Source organism: Pipistrellus kuhlii, unplaced genomic scaffold (genome assembly GCF_014108245.1).
Source record: "Pipistrellus kuhlii isolate mPipKuh1 unplaced genomic scaffold, mPipKuh1.p scaffold_m20_p_17, whole genome shotgun sequence".
NCBI classification, from domain to species: Eukaryota; Metazoa; Chordata; class Mammalia; order Chiroptera; family Vespertilionidae; genus Pipistrellus; species Pipistrellus kuhlii.
Genome location: NW_023425482.1, coordinates 21,069,823 through 21,090,668, shown reverse-complemented (window position 1 = coordinate 21,090,668; position 20,846 = coordinate 21,069,823). Strand labels below are relative to the sequence as shown.

Sequence of the window (20,846 nt, the reverse complement as noted above, 5' to 3'; positions counted from 1 at the left end):
TTTAGTTTGGGGAGTGGATGGGATCCTCTCATTTGGGGAAGCAGGGCGATGAGAGGGATCCCTTTTCAGTTTGGAGCAAGAAGAGAAAATAAATTCCGCTCCGTTTGAAGGAAGAGGTGGGGTGGAACCTTTTCCTTTACTTGTGGGGAGAAGAGGGAGCGGTGCTCCCCAGTTCCGGGGAAAGGATGGGATGACACAGTTTGAGGAGGGGGTTTGAACATGTTTCCCTCAGTTTTGGAGAAGTGGGATGGGCACCCCTCAACCTGAATGAGAAGGGGAGACGGTCCTCCTCAGTTTGGGACGCGATGAGCCCAGTGCCCCTCAGATTTGGGGGAAACGTTGGGTGGGTCCCTCTTAAGTTTGAGGGGAATTGGTAGTCTGTGCTTTCCATAGTTTTAGGGGAAGAGGATGTGTCCTCTTGTTTCATGGAAAAGGTGAGAGCTCAGAGCTCCCTATAAGTAGGAAGGAAACGAAGAGGAACGGTGCCCCTCGGTTTGGGAGGTGAGGGGAATGGCCTCCTCCTCAGCCTGGAATGAGCGGGGCCCGGTCTGGGCCTCGGGTTTTCCGGGACGATGGGGACAGCGCTGTCCATCACGGCTTTCTGGGAGCGCGCAGTGCGCGTGCGCAGCTCTGGTCCGGTCTGCGGCCCAAAGGGGGTCCCGGGCTCTGCGGGGCGGCCGTGGCCTTGGCACCAGCGGCCAGCTATCGCCGCCGGGTGGCACTCGCTCTGGAGACCCGCCCTTTTGCCTGGGTCTCGTCCCCCCCCCCCCTCCGGCCCCACCGCGGCGGACTGCCACCTCCCGTGGGTGGGACGAGCAGGTGACTCGGGAGTGCTGTGGTCGCTCCCAGCGCGAACCCGAGCCGGGGAAGGTTTTGGGGAGGCGGGAGGAGAGGAATAGGTTGCGGGACCTGGGGGAGGGCTGGCTGCACTGGAGAATTTCCAGAGCTGAGGCTGGTTTAGACAGGAGGAGCCCGGGGAGCCTGAGGACGGACGGGACGCCCGGGACAGGATCTCAGAGTCCAGACCTGGCTTGGGGGGTATCCGATCCGGGATTGGGGGGAGCGCAGCCCACGTGCCTGTGACGCGGGGGCGGCGGCGGCGCCGGCGGCGCGGGGCCGGCTGCGCGCGGGGCCGGGAGGGCGACCAGGCAGGCGGCAGGATGCTGCGCGCCGCGCTGCCGCTGCTGGGGCTGCCCCTGGCGGGGGCGGCGGCGGCCGAAGAACCCACCCAGGAGCCGGGGTCTCCGGGCGAGCCTCTCCCAGGGTTGGTGCTCTTCCGCTGGCAGTGGCACGAAGTGGAGGCCCCCTACCTGGTAGCGCTGTGGATCCTGGTGGCCAGCCTGGCCAAAATCGGTGAGTGCGTAGGTTCGGGTGCCGGCCGGCAGCGGACCCACCCCCAGCCCCTAGTTCCCAAATCAGGGCCGGCTCCTGGCACCGTGCTGGGACTTGGGTTGAGATTCCACAATCCGGGCTCTCACGGAGTTCCTGCGTTGCCTCTTGAGGGTTTCCCTCCTCCCCTTCTCCTCGCGTGGGAGCTCTGAGGATTTGCCTTTTGCAGGGGTTGCCCGAGCTCTCTACGTCCCTATCCCTAGACTCCTTTGCCCTCTCTGCTCCCCTCTTTCCCTTGCAATGAGCCCTTAGAAACCCCTGGCAGTGGTGAGGACATGAGGGGACATTGAGGGGATGGTGGGTTTTTTTTGGGGGAACCCAGGCATCCTGGTCCCGAAGAACAGTTTTCCCTGGAGACCAGGTCCAAGTGTCCCACTCTTTCGGGATACTAACCTGTCACTTTTCCTCTAGTCCCCTAAAGATGTCTCCTTGTGCCTAGCTGTGGGCCCCCACCCCAGCCCTTCAAGTTCAGGTCTGCAGTCTCTTCCCACTTGAGGGCATAAGAAACTTCCATTTATTGGGGCCTTACTCTGTGCTGCCAGCACTAGAAGCTTTCATACACCTGCCCTCCTTCAGTCTACCCAACACTGAAGATTATGCTTCAGAATCCTTTCCTTGAACAGTGCAGCTCTGCCGCCCTCCTCCCTACTTCTGAGCAGCCAGTGGTCCCTCCTCCCACCAGAGACCCTCCTCCCTTCCCCTGTTGTTCAGACTCTGCTGTGGGGGTGACTAATTATAGCTGTGTTGCTACTCGCTCCCCATCTATGCTGGCACAGCCTGTACTCCAATCTCACCAGTACATGTAGGAATCACATAGACTCCAGTTTGCCCCCTCCTCCCCCAGGGACACAGCTGAGAGGAGGGAGGCTGAGCAGGAACTGAAGAACTCTCCACTCTGCTGTGGCAGCCCATTGATAATGGAAAAATGGGGGTTTGAATGCTGTCGGGGAGCCTAGTTCTGTCAGAGGACAGGCTTTGGTGATGGGTATTGAATTGCTGGGGTTGATGCATGCTCTGGAGATAGCGGAATAGGGTTTCTAGAGGAGAAGAGAGGAGGGAACCAAAGGTAGTCTGTGGGAGATCTATGACTGAATTTAAGCTTAGAGCCCAGCAGCAAGGAGAGCAAGGGGAGAGGAGCCTCAGATTTGGGAGCCAAGAATTGGGTTTGCTGAGAAGTTTGTGAGCTGTGGAGAGTTCCTGTCTTACTTAGGCTTATAGCAATGACTGTAGTATCCCCCATAAATCATAGTTCTTTTCCTAGATTGGATGACACCTCCTTTGGAGGTAAGAGAAGACATCAGTAAAAAACAAACAAACAAACAAACAAACAAGGAGGAAAAAGAAGCATAATGTCAGAATGTTCTGGAATACCCTCCTCCAGCTTCATTGCTAGAAGATCTCCCCCCTGCTTTATTCAACAAATCTTTTAAAAAATATACTTGCTTTATTTATTTATTTATTTATTTATTTATTTATTTATAGAGAGCAGAGGGAGAGGGATAGAGAGATAGAAACATCAATGAGAGATGTTTCTATCATCCATCAGCTGTCCCCTGCCTGCCCCCTAATGGAGATTGAGCTTGCAACCCTAGCTTGTGCCCTGACCAGAACTGAACCAGTGACCTCTTGGTTCCTGGGTTGATGTTCAACAGCTGAGCCACACCTGCTAGGCTCAACAAATCTTAATGTAGATCTCACTATGTGCCAGGCACTGTCCTAGGTTCTTTGCGGGAGAGGCTTTCAAAGGGCACTGTCTTGGCATTGAATTTCACACAGGCTAATATGGAAGCCTACCCCACTACCCACCACCCCAAGGGATTGCCTGGACAGAGGTATTCACTCATGGCCTCAGGGACCAACAGAAAGCTAGAAGAACTTATTTTAGAGGCAAAGGTAGAAGTGGAAATAATGTTAGAGACCCATTTCATACCACCTTCTCTTTCCTAGAGATAGATCTGTTATTATTTTGCCTCAGAGCCATATTTAATTAACATTTGAGAACCAGGTATTTATCCAACATCCTACTAGGCACATTCCCACTATATCATTTTATCATCACCCTGTGTAATGGGTATTTCCCCCATATTATAGGAGAAGAAATTGAAGTTCAGATAAATTAAATAATATGCTTGAGATCACACAATTAGAAAGTGATAGAGACAGAATTGTAGATCTTCTGATGGTTAAACCCAATACTTTTTTTTTTAATATCTTATTGATTTTTTTTATAGAGAGGAAGGGAGAGGGACAGAGAGTTAGAAACATTGATGAGAGAGAAACATCGACCAGCTGCCTCCTGCACCCCCCCCACTGGAGACATGCCTGTAACCAATGTACATGCCTTTGACCGGAATTGAACATGGGACCCTTCAGTCCGCAGACCGACGCTCTACCACTGAGCCAAACCGGTTTTGGCAAACCCAATACTTTTTAAAGTACTGAGTCCTTGGTGAGCCTTTTAATGAAAAGCACATTGGACTAGCATAGTGCTCCTAAGAGGTATAATATTCATTATGGTCTAGTTAGAGAGACAGGTCACGGTAATATAATAATAGGTAACATTTATAAAGCATTGGGCCAAGTATTTTTGACTAGATTGTCTTATTTAAACCTCACAACAGTTCTATGGCATCATGACTTCTTTTATTCCCATTTTATTCTTGAAAAAACTGAAAGCCATAGAAGTGAAGATATTTGCTCCAAAGTCACAGAAGTATTAGTAAATAGAGGAGCCAGGCTTTGGACCCAAGCACTTTGGCTCCAGAGGTCCTGATTTTTACACCTATGTTATACATAAAAGTATATTGAGTAGCATTTGCTGAGGTTCAAATAATGGTGCTGAATAAGGGGAATCGGAGAAAGGTGAGGTCCCCTGAATATGAAGTAGAGAGGAGGGGGAATTTCTGGAAATGGAAAAAGCAAGCAATGGTGTGGGTTACCATGGTAGGAGCACCAAGAAATAGACAACTTTGTAGCCCTGCAAGGTTGGAGATTCTAGGAGTCCTGCATTTCTTTTCTCCTTCCTTGGTCCCAGGGTCAGGGGTCCTGACCTTGGATAACCTTCTAAGACTGGGAGGTGATTGGACAGTGTGTGTGTGTGTGTGTGTCTGTCCTGTGAGCTGAAACTTCTGGCCCTCTTCTTGCATTGCAGTGTTCCACTTGTCTCGGAAGGTGACATCTGTGGTCCCCGAGAGCTGCCTGCTGATTTTACTGGGACTGGTGCTTGGAGGCATTGTCTTGGCTGTGGCCAAGAAAGCTGAGTACCAGCTGGAGCCAGGCACCTTCTTCCTTTTCCTTCTGCCTCCTATCGTGCTAGACTCAGGCTATTTCATGCCAAGCCGGCTGCTCTTTGACAACTTAGGTGCCATCCTCACCTATGCCGTGGTGGGCACACTCTGGAATGCCTTCACAACAGGTGCTGCCCTCTGGGGCCTGCAGCAGGCTGGACTTGTGGGTGAGTGACACTAAGACCTGAGTTGGCAGAGGGAGGTTTTGCCAGACTCATGATCCAACTCTTTCCTCCAGCTTTGGAGATCCCAAGTTGGCAAGAGCCATACCGGAGAGCTACATCTTGGGTCCCTCCCACCTGGAGTATAAGGCATTGCTCCAGACGGGCCCTCAAGTCTTCATTTAGGCCTTTGCCAGTTGAATCTGGGCTCCTACAACATGACAGATAATCAGGGACCTGACTCCCAGCTGTGTGTGGGCTGCCGTGGCTGGGAAGCCTGTGTCTCCTACCCTGCTGCCTCCTACCCTGTTACCAGTCTGCCACTTGCCAGCCCTGTTCCCCTGAGGCACAGCTCACCATTTTTTTGAGGGCCTACCATCCTGACTCATTTTATTATTTGTAATAAATACATAGTATATATTCACAAAATGCAAGATACTACATTGGGTGTTCGCTTTACTTATCCCACTGACTCATTATAGCAGCCCTGTTGAGATATAATTTATCCCATTTAATGGGTGAAGAAATAGAGGCCCTTAAACTTATTAAATGTCAGGTCCAAGTTTAGCAGGAGAGGTCCGTTTTACTGAGGCTCTTTGCATTCAGGCTGCTGTGACCTGCTCCCTTCTTCCTCATTTCCTGCCCCCCGCCCCAAAAAATTTTTTTTTCATTTAATTTTGGATGTTGGTAATTCAGCCTTCTTCCGAGGTGCAAGGAAAAGTTTGCAATTTCCACGTGAGGACTCCACCCTGGTTTTCCTCATGGGTCAGTGAACTCCCTGAGCTGTAAGGAAGGGAGGACATGAGACCATAATATTAGTAATAATCCTAATAATAGGGTACCTTTAATGCATTAGGCACTGGCTAACTGAAGAACTTTGTGGGGAAAATACTGTTATTATTCCCAATAGATACACGAGGAAACTGAGGCTCACAGAGACTTGACATGTTCAAGTCTCACCTGTGGTGCTTCTCCTATTCAGTCCTCATAGATGGACAGCCTCTTCCCTTCCTGCTGAGAATGGGGAGGGTCACATCCCTTAGGCTGAGAACCGAGGGTGTGGGAGAAAGCACGCTCTTTTGTTCTCCCCGATAAAGCCAGTCAGCAGCCAGTTTTCACCTGCTGGTGGTTATGATTAGTGCTGCTGCAGTGTTTATTGTCAGCGCCACTTCAGCTTTTTCAGGTTACGTAGAGCTTTCTAAGTCTCCTGGGTTGATTTTTGCAGCAGTCTTGTGAGGTAGGCACAGGAGGAGGCATGGCTAAGAGGTCATGTGACAATGACAGAGCTGGTGAGTGGCAAAACCAGGCCTTAGGGCTTAAGTCTCTTGAATAGCAGGCTGATGCTCTCTATCATCCCAGGTCCTCTCTGGGTGTCCTTGTTTTAACCCTGGGGTGGAGTCTGGGCTTGTCACAGGGAATGCAGGAGGAGACTCAGTACATCACCAATTACTGTCCCTTGAAAGCGCCTAGAGTGCAGGCTGGCTTGCTGGACTTCCTGCTGTTCGGGAGCCTCATCTCAGCAGTGGACCCCGTGGCTGTGCTGGCTGTCTTTGAGGAGGTGCATGTCAATGAGACTCTCTTTATCATCGTCTTTGGCGAGTCCTTGCTCAACGATGCAGTCACCGTGGTGAGCGTGCTCAGCGGGCTGCCATTCCTGATCCCAGACCCTCCGGCTCTGACTAGTTGGGTGTATGAGCAGGCTCAGACCCTCTCCCCACCCCAGATCCCCTGGGGGAAGAAATACAGTCTTAGCGCTCACTTTCTCCCAGCAGTCCCACCTGCTGCCTCCCCCTCATTCCTGACTCTCCTTTTCTCATTCAGGTGCTGTACAAGGTCTGCAACTCCTTTGTGGCGATGGGCTCTGCCAACGTGCGGGCCACTGACTACTTGAAGGGAGTCGGTCAGTATCTCCCCACTTTCGGCTGGCACTGCAGGTCTGCCTCCCCTGGGTTGCTGCATTCCTGTCCCCACTGCATCAGGGCAGAGGAGGTTTTTCAGGCCACCTCATTCCCTTCCCTCCTTTAAGGGGAAATGGGCCCTGAGGACCTAAGAAGGAGGGTCTTTTCTTGGGATCCTGCTCCCCCGGGAAGTGTAGTGGGCATCCTCCTCCACTCCCTGCCAGGCAGTAGTCTTGTCAACCCAGGCTTGGTCCAGGGGTCATGCTGACAACCCACTCCTCCCCCAGCCTCCCTGTTTGTGGTCAGTCTGGGCGGGGCAGCCGTGGGCTTAGTCTTTGCCTTCCTCCTGGCCCTGACTACACGCTTCACCAAGCGGGTCCGCATCATCGAGCCGCTGCTGGTCTTCCTCCTCGCCTATGCAGCCTACCTCACTGCTGAGATGGCCTCCCTCTCCGCCATTCTTGCGTGAGTCCTGGGGAACTCGCAGGCAGGCAGCTGAGAGGGGGCACTGGAGAGGGTTGGCCCTTATATGGACAGATGCAGGGCCCTGAGGAGTCCATCGGTTCCCCTCAACCCCTAGGATAGCGGGAGCCTCAAACTCCCCTTGGGAGATCATAATCCTCAGGTAACGTTCCAGGATCTGTGTCCAGAATTTTCCCGGGGACCCCAAAACCCAATCTTCCTCACCTGAAGTACTCTGTGGGGTGTGGGCTGAGGTGGAATTGGCTTCAAGACCTGGTGCCACTGGCTGGGATGGCCACAGCAGTCCCCAAGGTGCCTCAGAAAGTGTGCTATTCAGAGTATGTTTCTCCTACCTACCCCTTTAAGAGGCACTGAGCAGGAAGCCTGGAGATATGAACCCTTATCCTAGGACCACCTCTAGCTATTCTTGGAGGATCTTTATGCCTCCTGGCCGGGAGAGTGTGACTTCCTGTGATGGGCCACACCCTCTTCCTATAGCATGTTCAGACCCCAGAACTGTGCCTCCTGCGACCCCCTCTCACTTGCCTTGACTCTCCATCCTTCTCCCAGGGTGACTATGTGTGGCCTGGGCTGTAAGAAGTATGTGGAGGCCAACATCTCCCATAAGTCACGCACCACCGTCAAATACACAATGAAGACTTTAGCCAGCTGCGCTGAGACGGTCATCTTCATGCTGCTTGGCATCTCAGCTGTGGACTCTTCGAAGTGGGCCTGGGACTCTGGGCTGGTGCTGGGCACTCTCTTCTTCATCCTGTTCTTCCGAGCTCTCGGTATTGCATTCCCGCTCTCCTTCCTGCCCGTGCCCCAGCTCATCTCCCAATCTGAGTCCACATCCATGCCAATTCCTAAGCCTCCCCTTGTTGCGATCCCCTCCCAGCCCCTGTCAGACCTTAGCCCAGATATTTGGTGCCATCCATTGCCAGTGCGCTCCACTCCCAATCCCCTGCTCCTACCGGCCTCCCTCCTGCTGTAGGTGTAGTCCTGCAGACGTGGGTGCTGAACCAGTTCCGGCTGGTCCCTCTGGACAAGATTGACCAGGTGGTGATGTCCTATGGGGGCCTGCGGGGGGCTGTGGCCTTCGCTCTCGTCATCCTACTGGACAAGACCAAGGTCCCTGCCAAGGACTACTTTGTGGCCACCACTATTGTGGTGGTCTTCTTCACAGTCATCGTGCAGGTGGGAGAGCCCGCAAGGCTGGTTGGGAGAGGGCGTGGCAGGTCCTGGGGGAGGCTTGGAGCCTTTGGGGTCGCGGCTCTTCTTCCTGTTGGGGGTACAAGGGGCCTTCCTTTCCCAGACCTTGAATGCATTGAGGTCAGGATACAGAAGCTGAAGCCTAATTATGGGGAGAGAAACCCATCAGGGAACTAGGTAGGTAGGGCAGGGCTCACCTGCTGCCTGTCTGTAGGGCCTGACCATCAAGCCACTAGTCAAGTGGCTGAAAGTGAAGAGGAGTGAGCATCACAAACCTACCCTGAACCAGGAGCTGCATGAGCACGTGGGTACCAGCACCCCATCCCTCCACCTGCCCCTCTCTCCCTTTTCCTATTTTGAGCAGAGTCCTGATCCAGTCCCCCTACCCACCCCCCTTCTAGACTTTTGACCACATTCTGGCTGCAGTGGAGGACGTTGTGGGGCACCATGGCTATCACTACTGGAGGGACAGGTGAGGGAGCTGCCCCGAGGCTCCTTCAGCAGCAGCAGCAGCCCCACCAGCCAGGGCAGCATGGGGGATGTGCCACCCTCCTGAGAAGGGACACAGCGGGCTCAGGCTGGGTGACCTCTGCCTGAACCCCTTCAGTGGCATCCCAGCATTCTCAGGATAAGACAGGTCCTCCCCCCCCAGTGAGGCCTGCCTGGCCCTGCATGGTCTGGCACCTGCTGGATTCCACCTCATTGTGCTCTGTTCTGTCTTTGACCATCTGCCTGTTAATTACATGGATCCTGGTTCAGAGCTTCAGGACCCACCTTGTTCCTCCCACCCTGGCCACTGGGACGTGTACACATGTAGTTCTCTCTACGAGAACGTTTCCTCGCCTCCCTTTCACCTGCTTAATCGCTGCTCATCCTTCAGATCTCACCACAGCCATCAAGTCCTGAGGGAGGCTGTCCCTGGCCTCTGCTAGGACAGATCCTTATCACGCTCAGTAATTAATTCTTTGTGGTTCTTGTCACAGTTGTAGTGTTACAGTTATTTGTACTAACTTCAGTTAGCGGCAGGCTTTCCCATAACACAATAACTTCCGTAAGGGCCATGACTAGCGTCAAGATTTTTCCTGCCTGAGGCCCATACGAAGGGAGCCAGGCCAGCACTGGTAGTGTCCCTGCCCCATTCGAGGAAGGGCCAGCTGGCCGGGCCATGGGAATGGCACTCAGGGCTGGGCCTGGCATCCTCTGCAGGTGGGAGCAGTTTGACAAGAAGTACCTGAGTCAGCTGCTGATGCGGCGGTCGGCCTACCGCATCAAGGACCAGATCTGGGATGTGTACTACAGACTCAACATCCGAGATGCCATCAGCTTTGTGGACCAGGTGGGTCTGCAACCTGTGGTGGGTGAGCAGGTGGTTTTGGGAGGCCGAGGCGGGAAGGGGTGACTGACCGCAGCCAGGCCCTGAGCCAGTAAGTCAGGGATTCCTAGCAGACTCAACGATCTTGTGGAGTGGCAGCTGCAGAAACCAGCCTGGCCTGATGCTGACATTCAGAGTCGGGCAGACAGCAGAGAAAGGTGGGGGTCAGCTAAACTCTGGTTGATAGTTCAACCCTCTCTCATCTCAAATGTGGTTCAATTCTTATCACTAGGCTTGTGACCTTGGGTAAGTCACTTAACACTCTCTGGGCCTCAGTTTCCTCAACTGTAAGAAAGTGGAAATAAGAGTGCCCCGGGCCACAGAGTTTTGAGGATTCATTAGGTAAAGTTGAACCTTGAGCCAAAACCGGTTTGGCTCAGTGGATGGAGTGTCGGTCTGCAGACTGAAAGGTCCCAGGTTAGATTCCGGTCAAGGGCATGTACATTGGCAGGGGGTGTGCAGGAGGCAGCTGGTCGATGTATCTCATCAATGTTTCTAGCTCTCTATCCCTCTCCCTTCCTCTCTGTGAAAAATCAATAAAATATATTATATAAAAAAAAAAGTTGAACCTTGACCATCAACAGAACATGTTAACTATGGTTATCTTTGTTGTTGCCCTCTGACACATTCAATCTGATTGTCTGCTGACCTTCGTCTTGGTCCCTCCAGGGAGGCCACGTCTTATCCGCCACTGGGCTCACTCTGCCCTCGATGCCCAGCCGAAATTCTGTGGCAGAGACCTCTGTCACCAACCTGCTGTAAGTCCTTGGGCCTGCTTCCCCTTCCCCAAGCTCCTCTCCCTGGGGCCCTCTCTCCGAATCACTTCTGGGGAAGTTTGTGAGCACCTCTGCGTCTGCCCTTTCCCCAGCCCATGCCTCCTGGCCCTTCCCCAGCACGTGGGTCCCCTGCTTCTTGCAGGAGGGAGAGCGGCAGTGGAGCGTGTCTGGATCTGCAGGTGATTGACACAGTACGTAGTGGCCGGGACCGTGAGGATGCTGTGATGCACCACCTGCTCTGTGGAGGCCTCTACAAGCCGCGCCGCAGGGTGAGAGCAGCCAGGGAGTCAGAGTGCTGAGGGGGGGAGGGTGGTCTGAGGAGGCCATGATCGCAGGCTCACGAGGTGGTTGGCACCAGCTGTGGGAGGGTTATAGATGCCCAGTTGAAGAGTGGGGGCTTCATCTTGTCAGTAATAACTTTCAGCTTTTCTTTTCTGAGTAAGGGCTGGTCTGATACAAGCACTGTTTAAAGATGTCTTCTCTGCTAGCAGAAGGCAGATCGAATAGGAAGGGGTGAGTTGAAAGGCTGCGTGAGCCAGTGGAGAGGCTGAGCGAGTTCGTCAGGAGGCTGGAGTGCTACACGGGATGAGAGCTGGATGGTGGAAAGGGAGAGGAGCAGAGGACTGGGTGATTGGCCCCGGGGGGGAGAGAAGGAGATGGAGAACAGAGGGCTTGATGGGGGTCCGTCACAGGCAGAAGCAGGAGTGCTGAGACCAGCTTAGCTTGGGGAAGCAGGCACTAGTTTAGGTAACGTGAGTTAGTTAGGTGCAGGTTGTTTGTGAAGTTTGGGGGCTGGAAAGGCCATCCCCATCCTGGAGGGAACCTATCACAGCCCCACAAGGGGGCAGCAAGCCATTACCTTGAACTTGCCTGAAATGGGGGAGCCAGCTGTTACTATTTCTGGCAGTTTTAACAGTCAAGGCTGTTTCTACCGTGGAGACAGAATTGGCCTCCTTTTAACTTTGCTCCCACTGATCCTGATTTAACTCCCCGTAGCTCTGCAGAATATATTTTCAAAGGTTTCAAGGCAGTTCCCTTCCACAGGCCTTCCGCCCTGAGGCCAGCATTTCTTCTTCCTGCTGTGTCTTCTCTGGCCATAGAAACAGGCCCACAAGCAGCAATTCTAGCTGCCATTAGTTGTGGCAGGGCATGGAGCCTCTCTTATCTTTCTAGTTCTAGAACTTGCCATTCTCTTCTTGTAGCCCAGAATCCTTTCAGCTTTGGCTCCCCATCCTGCGGCCCCATATTGTTCTTACAATCAGACAACCCCCAGTATCTTCTTCAGTTAATGGGAGTTTAACCCTATCTCATCTAATTTATCATATATATATATATATATTAGAAAGGAAGAGAGAGGGAGAGACATGGAAATGTCAATAATGAGAGAGAATCATTGATTGGCTGCCTCTTGTACACCCCTGTCTCCTGGGGATCAAGCCTTGATCAGGCACACCCTCTCTGCCTCCTGTAGGGACCAAGCCAATGCTCTACCACTAAGCCATGCCTGCCGGACTTGTTTACTTTTTTCTAATGGAAAATTTCACTCATCCACAAAACTAGAGAGAATAAAATAACTCATCTATTACCCAGCTCCAGTAATTATCAATGCATAATTTTAATCTTATATTCTGGACCCCCACACCCCATCCACACTTTGTCGCAAAGCAAGTTCTATATATCATATCATATATCATATCATATCATATCATATCATATCATATCATATACCATCTCTAAATATTTCAGTATGTATCTAGGTGCAAGAACTCTCTTAAAAAACACACAACATACTACCATGATCGCTTATGACAATTAACAATAATTCCTTCTCACATCAAATATCCAGTGCTCCTAAATATCTTTTTCCAGATGGTTTGTTTAAATCAGGAACCAAATAAAGTCCACACATTGCATTTGGTAAATTTGTCTCTTTATTAAAAAAAAAAAACACACTATAATATTTCCTTCTCCTTCCTTTTATCTCCTTGTTATTTATTGATTGAAGAAACTAGATTCTTTGTCTCAGAGAATTTTCCATTTTACAGATTTTGCTGATTATATTTCAGTGGTGGTTTTTAACTTGTTCCTCCCTCTTCTATGCATCCTGGTAGTGAAGTCTAGAAGTGTGGTCATGTTCTAGGAACATTCAATAATATGCTATGTGTTTCTTACTGTTTCACATCAGGAGGTACATAATGATTGGTTGTCTATGGATATATGTGTGTAAGATGGTTAGTGGGGTCTGTCCAACCTGCTCTTGCATAATTTAAAAAAACAACAACCTCGAGTAAGATTGTGCTTATCCCTGTTAAATGTCATCTTATTTGATTTAGCCCATCATTCCATTGTTTGGATCCCATGTCTGCCACCAAATATCCGCTCAGATTCACATCATATGAAAATTTGCTAACCTGTTAACTCTGTGTCCATCCAAGTCAACATAAAAATGTTGAACATGATAGAGCTGAGGACAGAGCCCTGTGGCATCCTTCTAAAGACTTTCCTCCAATCTGACATGGATCAAGCATTTTTGGGGTATGGTTACTCAACCAGTTCCGAATCCACTTAGTTATACCATAATACATAATTCCTCATGTTCTCCACAGAAATACCATCAAGGAGAGACAAGAGTGCCTAGTATGCAGTTAGAAATATAAAATTATAGTTTAAGAGAGAGTTAAGGGCTGGAGATAGATTTGGAAGCAGTCTTTATCACAGGTTTCCTCACTTGGCTACATCAGAATCCCCTGGGGAGTTTGCTGGAATACACATTCCTGACTTCACCTCCTACAGATTCTGATTCTGTTGTATGAAATGCAAAAAAGAATCTGTGTGTTTAAATTAAAAAAAAATATTTTTTATTGATTTTTTACAGAGAGGAAGGGAGAGAGATAGAGAGCTAGAAACGTCGATGAGAGAGAAACACCGACCAGCTGCCTCTTGGACACCCCCTACCGGGGATGTGCCCGCAACCAATGTACATGCCCTTGACTGGAATCGAACCTGGGACCTTTCAGTCCGCAGACTGACGCTCTACCACTGAGCCAAACCGGTTTCGGCAGTGTGTTTAAATTTTTTTTAAAAATATATATTTTTTATTGATTTCAGAGAGGAAGGGAGAGAGAAATAGAAACATCAGTGATGAAAATCATTGATTGACTGCCTCTTGCATATCCCTACTGAGGGTCGAGCCCGCAACCCAGGCATGTGCCCTGACCAGGAATCAAATCATGACCTCCTGGTTCAATCAAACCTCAATCACTGAGCCATACTGGCCTGGCAAGAATCTCTGTGTTTAATATCTCCCCCTGGCGATTCAAATGCTGCTAGTCTGATGGCTGGTGTTTGGAAACCACAGATCTCTATCCCTGGACTAACTGAAGCTAAAAGAATGGATACTTTTGCTGGGGAGAGTAAATAGAAGGGAGAGAGGGAAGCCAAAGACAACACTGTGAGGAATGCACATGGAAGAAAAGAAGGGGGAGCCAGCAAAGGAGGAGAGAGAAGGAACCCTTGGAGTAACAGCTGGTGTCCTGGATGCCTGGGGCAGAAGTGGGACTGGCTGCTGCACAGAGGTCAGGCCAGCGCTTAACTAGGGGCCATGGCACTGGTGACCAGGTAGAAGGTAGCACTGGGGAGTTGCAGACCCTGAAGTAGTATTTCTGGGAATAACGGGTATGAGGGAAAGTGTCAATCAAAGTATTAAAGTCTGGCAGCAAAGGGGAGGCAGTGGAATCAATGGAAAAAAACATTTTTTTTTCCCAAGGAAGTAAGGGGGCAGTGGTGAGGGAGGGATAGGAGAAGCAAGAGAGGAGGAAACAGGAGCAGGGAAACTGATGGAGGCAGCAAGGAATGAGCTGAGCAAAGCAGAGGCTGGGGTTGAGAGCGAGGACTCCTCCCCTTACCTCCTGAGAGAGGGGCACCTCTAGGTGAGTATGTAGAGGAGGGCAGATGGGAGACTTGCAGGGAACTCTGAGATTTGGTTCAGGGCAGCAGAAAATGTGAGGTATAGGAAAGGGGAAGACTGGGGATGGGAGGCAAGGCCAGATGACCTGGAATGGTGGAAGTACTTGGGAGATGACCACTAGATAACGAAAAGACTGCCGGAGCCAAGGGCAGAGATGGAGGCAGTCTTAGGCGAGTGTGGTAGGGTTTCTATGAGAAAAAGTTGGAAGGAGCAGTTGTGGGATTGGGCACCGGTGGTTGTTGTATTGAGAGGATTTGGGGTGTCAGGAGAGAGAGAGAGGGGAGTTCAAAGTGCTGCCCGAGGTATCATGGAGGTGGCTGTAGGAATGGCCAGCTGGATAGTCCCACCTGGAGAGAGAGTCTTGTGTAGCCAGAACCTGTCCACTTGCCTGGCGTGTGGACCAGGCAAGTGGACAGGTTCATAACTGGAGGTGCAAAGAAAGAAGTACCCCCCATGGTCTCATAGTAACCCCTGCTTCTGGTCACTTTAAACCAGAGAGAACTGGGGAAGGGCAGTAGTGAGAGGGGAAACCAGACTTGGGGGGAATGGGTTTTGGGGGTAAAAGGAAGTTTTCCTCCAGTAAACTGAAGACACAGACTGGCTGGATTCCTATTTTATTCTTGTTTTGCTCTTGAAAAACTGGGCTGGCAGGGCCTATGGTGGCCATGAGGCTGTGGCCTGGGATTCCTGTGAAAGGCCAGGGCACCCAGCCTCACAGCAGGGTGGGGCTGTCATTGCCAGTACAAAGCCAGCTGCAGCCGCCACTTCATCTTGGATGACGCGCAGGAGCGGCAGGACAAGGAGGTCTTCCAGCAGAACATGAAGCGGCGGCTGGAGTCCTTCAAGTCCACCAAACACAACATCTGCTTCGCCAAGAGCAAGCCGCGACCCCGCAAGGCTGGCTGCAAGAAGGCACGTGCTTCCTTTGGGACCCTGGTTTGGGGCTGGAGACGGACGGCATGCAGTTTTGAGCCCCCTCCCCCCCAAGTGTTGGAGCCCAGTTAGATAATACTCAGGGACTTAGTGGCAGCAGAAGTCTGGGTTCCCTTTTGCGTTTTCTTGGAACCCCCAAAGGGCAAGGTGAGGCCTTCAGAGGGAGATCAGCTTCTTGGCCATGCAGTCCCCTGCTGGGAGGCAGCAGGACTTCCTACCAGAAATGAAATGAGCAGGAGAAAGGCAGATTCCTTGGAGGGGCCACCTCCATAATCCCCTCATTCAGCCCAGACTGGGGTATGGGTTACTCAGACTCCATACTTGCCTGGGGGGCCCAGGGCTGGTGGAACCACTGGGATTGACACAGAGCCCATCCCCTGCTGTGTCAGGAAGACAACAGGGTTGGGGTTGGAGCCAGGACCAGAGGCTTAGGGTTTTTTTCTTCTTAGAAGAATGGTGTGGCTAACACTGCAGCTACAAATGGGAAATCTCCTGGAGACCTGGGCTTTCGGGACACAGGCAAGCAGGGAGTGGGGGGGAGGGGGAGGCTGAGGATGGGAGGGATAGGGACCTCTTGGTACATGAGATGATGCTCAACCCACTGAGCCATACCAGCCAAGTCAAATGCTCATGTTTTCAATGGATGGAACCTGGGGCTGAGAGGATAAGATGGGAAAGCTAGAGAGTGTGACTTCCCTGATGGCTTCCTCTGAGGACTCTGCTTGCCCAGTTTGCCTCCTTGGGATCTGCAGCTCCTCTTCCCTTCCTTGCAAGCACCCATCCCCCAGGCCAGCACTGAAGCAGCCGGAGGAGAAGCAGGTGCCTCTGCCAGCTGGGGGCTCTGCTTGGGTGGAGAAGGAACTGGCCTGCGCAGTACCAAGAGGCAGCTGCTGGGCTGGCTGTCCCGACTCAGCTCTTGTCCCTGTCCAGCTGCTGTGATCTTAACTGTGGAGTCTGAGGAGGACGAGGAGGAGAGCGACAGTTCTGAGACAGAGAAGGACGACGAGGGGATCATCTTTGTGGCTCGGGCCACCAGTGAGGTTCTGCAAGAGGGCAAGGTCTCAGGTAATGGCTCCCTCCCTGCCTCCCTCTCCTCCGGAGCAAGGCGGAGCTGTGCCGTTGGCTTCTCCCTTTCACTCACGGTCTCTACTCCAGACAACTCCCTTTCCCCATTCACTCATCTATTCACCAACCAGCACTGACTGAGCACCGCCTTCCTATCAGACGCCTGTCATACGTGATTTGATTAAACCCTCACAATGACCAAGAAGGGGAAACGGCTTAGAGAACCAGAGCTTGGGACTTGTCCAGGATCCCTCAGCAGTTTAATTTTCAATCACAGTATCAGTACATTTTATTTATTTATTTAAATTTAATATATTTTTATTAATTTCAGGAAGGGAGAGGGAAAGAGAGAAACATCAATGATGAGAGAGAATCATTGATTGGCTGCCTCCTGCACACCCCCCACTGGGGATAAAGCCCGCAACCCAGACATGTGCTCTTGGCTGGAATCGAACCTGGGACTCTTCAGTCTGAAGGCCGACTCTCTGTCCACTGAGCCAAACCAGCTAGGGCAGTATCAGTACATTTTAAAATATACTCAATCTAGTCTAGTTTGTTGGGCTGCTCAGGGCTCTGTCAATGAGCAGACACATACTGATCTGCAAAGCATTGTGCTTGACATTGGCCAGAGAACTTCTCTTTCCCAGGTTTCCTCTTTCAGAACCTCAGACTTCCTGTCCTACAGGGGCCGAGCCTTCCATCCTGGCTGCCAGCATTCTGGGATTTTTCAGCTCATGTCCACTTTCTTTTTTGGCCCAGCTTTGGTCTGCTATTAGGTTTGTATGAGCTCACACTCCTGGGCTCTGGCCCCACCAGAGGGCTGTGGTGGGTGCTCAGACAGGGCTCCCAGCAGCAAAGCCTTTGGCTGGAGCCTTGAGATCTCCCTCACCCTCGCTGCCATCTCACCCTGGGACGGGGCTTGGCAGGATGTGGTTCCTGAGATTGCAAGTCGGGTGAGAGCTGATTTCCTGCCTGGCTCACTGCTTTAGTTACTTTTTTTTTTTTTAATATGTTTTATTGATTTTTTTACAGAGAGGAAGAGAGAGGGATAGAGAGTTAGAAACATCGATGAGAGAGAAACATTGATCAGCCGCCTCCTGCACACCCCCCAATGGGGATGTGCCCGCACCAAGGTACATGCCCTTGACCGGAATCGAATCCGGGACCTTTAGTCCGTGGGCGGACGCTCTATCCATTGAGCCAAACCGGTTTTGGCCTGCTTTAGTTACTTTCATATTTCAAAGGTATTTGTTGAGCAACTACTATGTGCCCGGCCCTGTGCTAGGTGCTGGGGATACAGCAGAGAACAAAACCAGCTGTGGAGCTTCCCTTCAGCAAGGCATTCATCAAATAATCACACAAATGGATGTAACATGGCAACCGTGGAATGAATTTATTTATGAAAATGTAATAGTTGAGAATCCCATTGTGTTGGCACTGAGTGTGTGTGTGTACTCTCTGTTTCCAGGGAGCCTTGAGGTGTGTCCGAGTCCACGTATCATCCCCCCGTCTCCAACCTGTGCAGAGAAGGAGCTGCCCTGGAAGAGTGGGCAGGGGGACCTGGTGGTCTACGTATCCTCGGAAACCACCAAGATTGTGCCCGTGGACATGCAGATGGGCTGGAACCAGAGCATCTCGTCCCTGGAGAGCCTGGCATCCCCATCCTGCACCCAGGCCCCGACTGTGACGCGTCTGCCTCCCCGCCCGCTGGCTGCTGAAGAGCCCCAGGCCCCTCTTGAGCTGCGCCCTAGCTTCGCCTTTCCCCCGAGCCTGGCCAAGGCTGGCCGCTCTCGCAGCGAGAGCAGCGCTGACCTCCCCCGGCCACAGGAGCTGCAGCCCCTCATGCAACACGAGGACCAGTCGCACCTTAGCCCAGGCACCGCCAGCTCTCACTGGTGCATCCAGTTCAACAGAGGAGGCCGGCTGTAGCCCAGGGACTCCAGCGGGCGCAGGAGACTGGGGTCCCTGTGGGAAGTCCCCGCAGAAAGGACAGAGGAGCCCATTCAGCCTGGCATGGGGTCAGAGGGGCCTGAACTGAAGTAGCAACTGGGCTCCTGAAGGGCAGGTCAGAAGGGTCTCCTGGGCTGGTCCCGAAAGGGGCCCTTTTCACAGCCACCGCCACTGCTTCTCACTCCTGCCACCTCCCCCGAGCGAGGGCCTGGGCCCAGAGGCTTGGGCTGCTGATGTCCCTTCCCCAGAGGGTCTTCCTGGGGTCACGTTAGGCAGTTTCCTGCCCCCAGTGCAAGGAAGGAAACCACAAAGGCATTTAGTGAGATATGCCTCATTCCTCGGCGGACACTGGCCTTTTCTGCCCTCCATCCCCTCCATAGCTCCAGCTCAAGGACAGTGGCAGTGAGGTTCCTCAAGGGCTGTCCTCAGAGGGCTTAGGTTGGAGGTGGAGCAGGTTTCAACCTCGGGCTTTGCTGCCCTGTTCTGTCAGCTACCTATAACCAAAATTCTAAGGGCATTGGGGATCTGTCTTCCCTTCTTGCTTTACCTCCTTCCGTGTGCTGCCCGTTATTGGGGTGATCGCTCCTCCTTTTCCAGGACGAAGGCCACAGAGCTGGGCCAGGCTTCAGGTCAGGGCTGCTTTTTAGCCAGGGTCACTCTGAGGCCCTGCTGCTCTGTGTCCAACTCTGGACCTTTCAGGTCCTTGGATCTGGTTTCCTAAGGAAGGGAGGCGGTGGCTACCCTGATGTTTCCCAAACAGGAATGGAGCCAGGGCCACTGCTCCACTGCTCTGGGGGCTGACAGGGTGGCAGGGGACTTGCCTGGGGTTAGAACCTGCCCTGTTTTATACCTTGAACTGAAGCTACATTAAACGTCCCTCAGATGGGTGGGTGTCCCGTGTCCAAGTGTCTGGGTGTCTAGGGGTATGGGGTGACAACAAGGGCATTTGGTGAGGGAAATAGAAACTTCCAACTGCCTGCCCCAGAGCTTCTGGGGCAGAGATCGGAGGGGGATCCTGGGAAGGACTGTTGGGCCCTCCGACCTTCCCTCCCTCCGCTCCTGGACCTTCCCAATATTGTCCCCTTTCAGGGGCCTGCAGAGGCAGTCCATGACCACGATGGGCTCAGGGAGTCCACATAATGGTGAAGGCCAGCAGGAGAAGAGACCCCAGAGGTCAGGTGCCATGGTGTCCAAAGATGCAGCCACCACACGACCGATGAGCCTTGAAAACGTGAAGGCAGGTGCAGGACAAACGGACAGAAGTGCTCTGCACCTGGTGGGTGGGAGGGCAATCTCAAGGAAGCTGGCTACTATGAGCGTTTGCGATGCAAATTGGGTAGTGTGGGCTCCAGAAACATCTAGGGATAGAAATTCCTGGTAACAGCAGTTCTAGATTCAATTTCCTTAAAGGGGAATTGAGTCTGAAGGACTTTAAAAAATGGCATATATCTTGCTCTGGTCAGTGTGGCTTAGTTGGTTGAGTGTTGTTCTGTGCACCAGAAGGTCCCAGCTTGATTCTGGGTCAGGTACGCAGGTTGCAGGTTCCATTCCCACTTGGGATGCATGAGGAGGCAACTAAGGGGTGTTTCTCACGTTGCTGTTTCTCTCTCTCCTCCTTTCCCCTCTCTCTAAAATCAATAAAAAACATTAAACAATACATCTATCTTTACTAAGATATAACATGCATACCTTAAAATTCACCCATTTACAATGTACAGTACAGAGATTTTTAATATATCGAGTTGTGCAACACCACCATCTCAGTTTAGAACATTTTCATCATTCCCAAAAGTTACTCCTGACCCCTGGCTAAGCCCTAGGTAATCACTAACCCACTTCCTGTCTCTAAAGATCTGAAGGACTTGACACACTGCCAAGGTTACACATGGAGTCCCTTTTTCTGTTAGGCCTGGGGAAAGTGGGAAGAAAAGAGGGATGCAAGCTTTGCACTCAAGTTGTTTACAGATGGCAGTGGTAAGGCCTAGCAGTTAACAGTCCCAGCTGACATTCACCAGGTATGGCATCAGTGTCTTCACCTCTAAAATGGGATAACAATCATACTTATTTCATAAGGTTGCTATCAGGATTCAACGGTAAAATAAGAAGAATCTAGTACAGAGCCTGGCCCACAGGGATCACAAATGTTGGTCATTATTGGTCTTATAAGGCAAAGAACCCTGACAGGAGGAGGAGATCTGAGTAGGCTTTGGGAGTGTGTGTAGAGGCTCAGACAATACAGGCAAAGCTGGGTGGGTGCATTCTAGGTAGAAAGAACAGCATAAACAAAGGATGCCTAGAGCACAACCAGCAAAAATCAAGAAGCAGTGGGTGATGTGACTGAGAGATACCAGCCAGGGACCCAAGGCTTGGGTAG

General features: G+C 51.8%; 1 protein-coding gene across 4 annotated transcripts; it reads left to right on the top strand.

Annotated features, from left to right (window-relative positions):
- Positions 1-10: 10 nt before the first annotated feature.
- On the top strand, positions 11-19,358 carry SLC9A5 (solute carrier family 9 member A5). Of its 4 annotated transcripts, none has more exons than XM_036441508.2 (16): positions 11-1,353; positions 4,541-4,843; positions 6,301-6,464; positions 6,659-6,737; positions 7,023-7,200; positions 7,768-7,988; positions 8,192-8,394; positions 8,624-8,713; positions 8,811-8,881; positions 9,616-9,745; positions 10,451-10,539; positions 10,700-10,826; positions 15,266-15,436; positions 15,910-15,976; positions 16,388-16,522; positions 17,991-19,358. In XM_036441508.2, exons 1-16 carry the CDS (start codon positions 1,161-1,163, stop codon positions 18,449-18,451), a joined length of 2,682 nt encoding a protein of 893 aa, XP_036297401.1. In that variant the 5' UTR covers positions 11-1,160; the 3' UTR covers positions 18,452-19,358. The 4 variants fall into 4 exon arrangements, with proteins under 4 accessions (XP_036297401.1, XP_036297403.1, XP_036297400.1 ...); XM_036441510.2 differs by having other exon boundaries at positions 13-1,353; positions 7,158-7,200; positions 15,907-15,976; XM_036441507.2 differs by having other exon boundaries at positions 13-1,353; positions 15,907-15,976.
- The last annotated feature ends 1,488 nt before the right edge of the window (positions 19,359-20,846 follow it).

Excerpts from the sequence above, each read along its gene's own strand:
- SLC9A5 (XM_036441507.2), top strand. The coding sequence starts at position 1,161 with ATGCTGCGCGCCGCGCTGCCGCTGCTGGGGCTGCCCCTGGCGGGGGCG. Across the intron at positions 1,354-4,540 it reads GGCCAGCCTGGCCAAAATCG|TGTTCCACTTGTCTCGGAAG; the intron begins GTGAGTGCGTAG and ends CTTGCATTGCAG. Across the intron at positions 15,437-15,906 it reads GCAAGGCTGGCTGCAAGAAG|AAGAATGGTGTGGCTAACAC; the intron begins GCACGTGCTTCC and ends TTTTCTTCTTAG.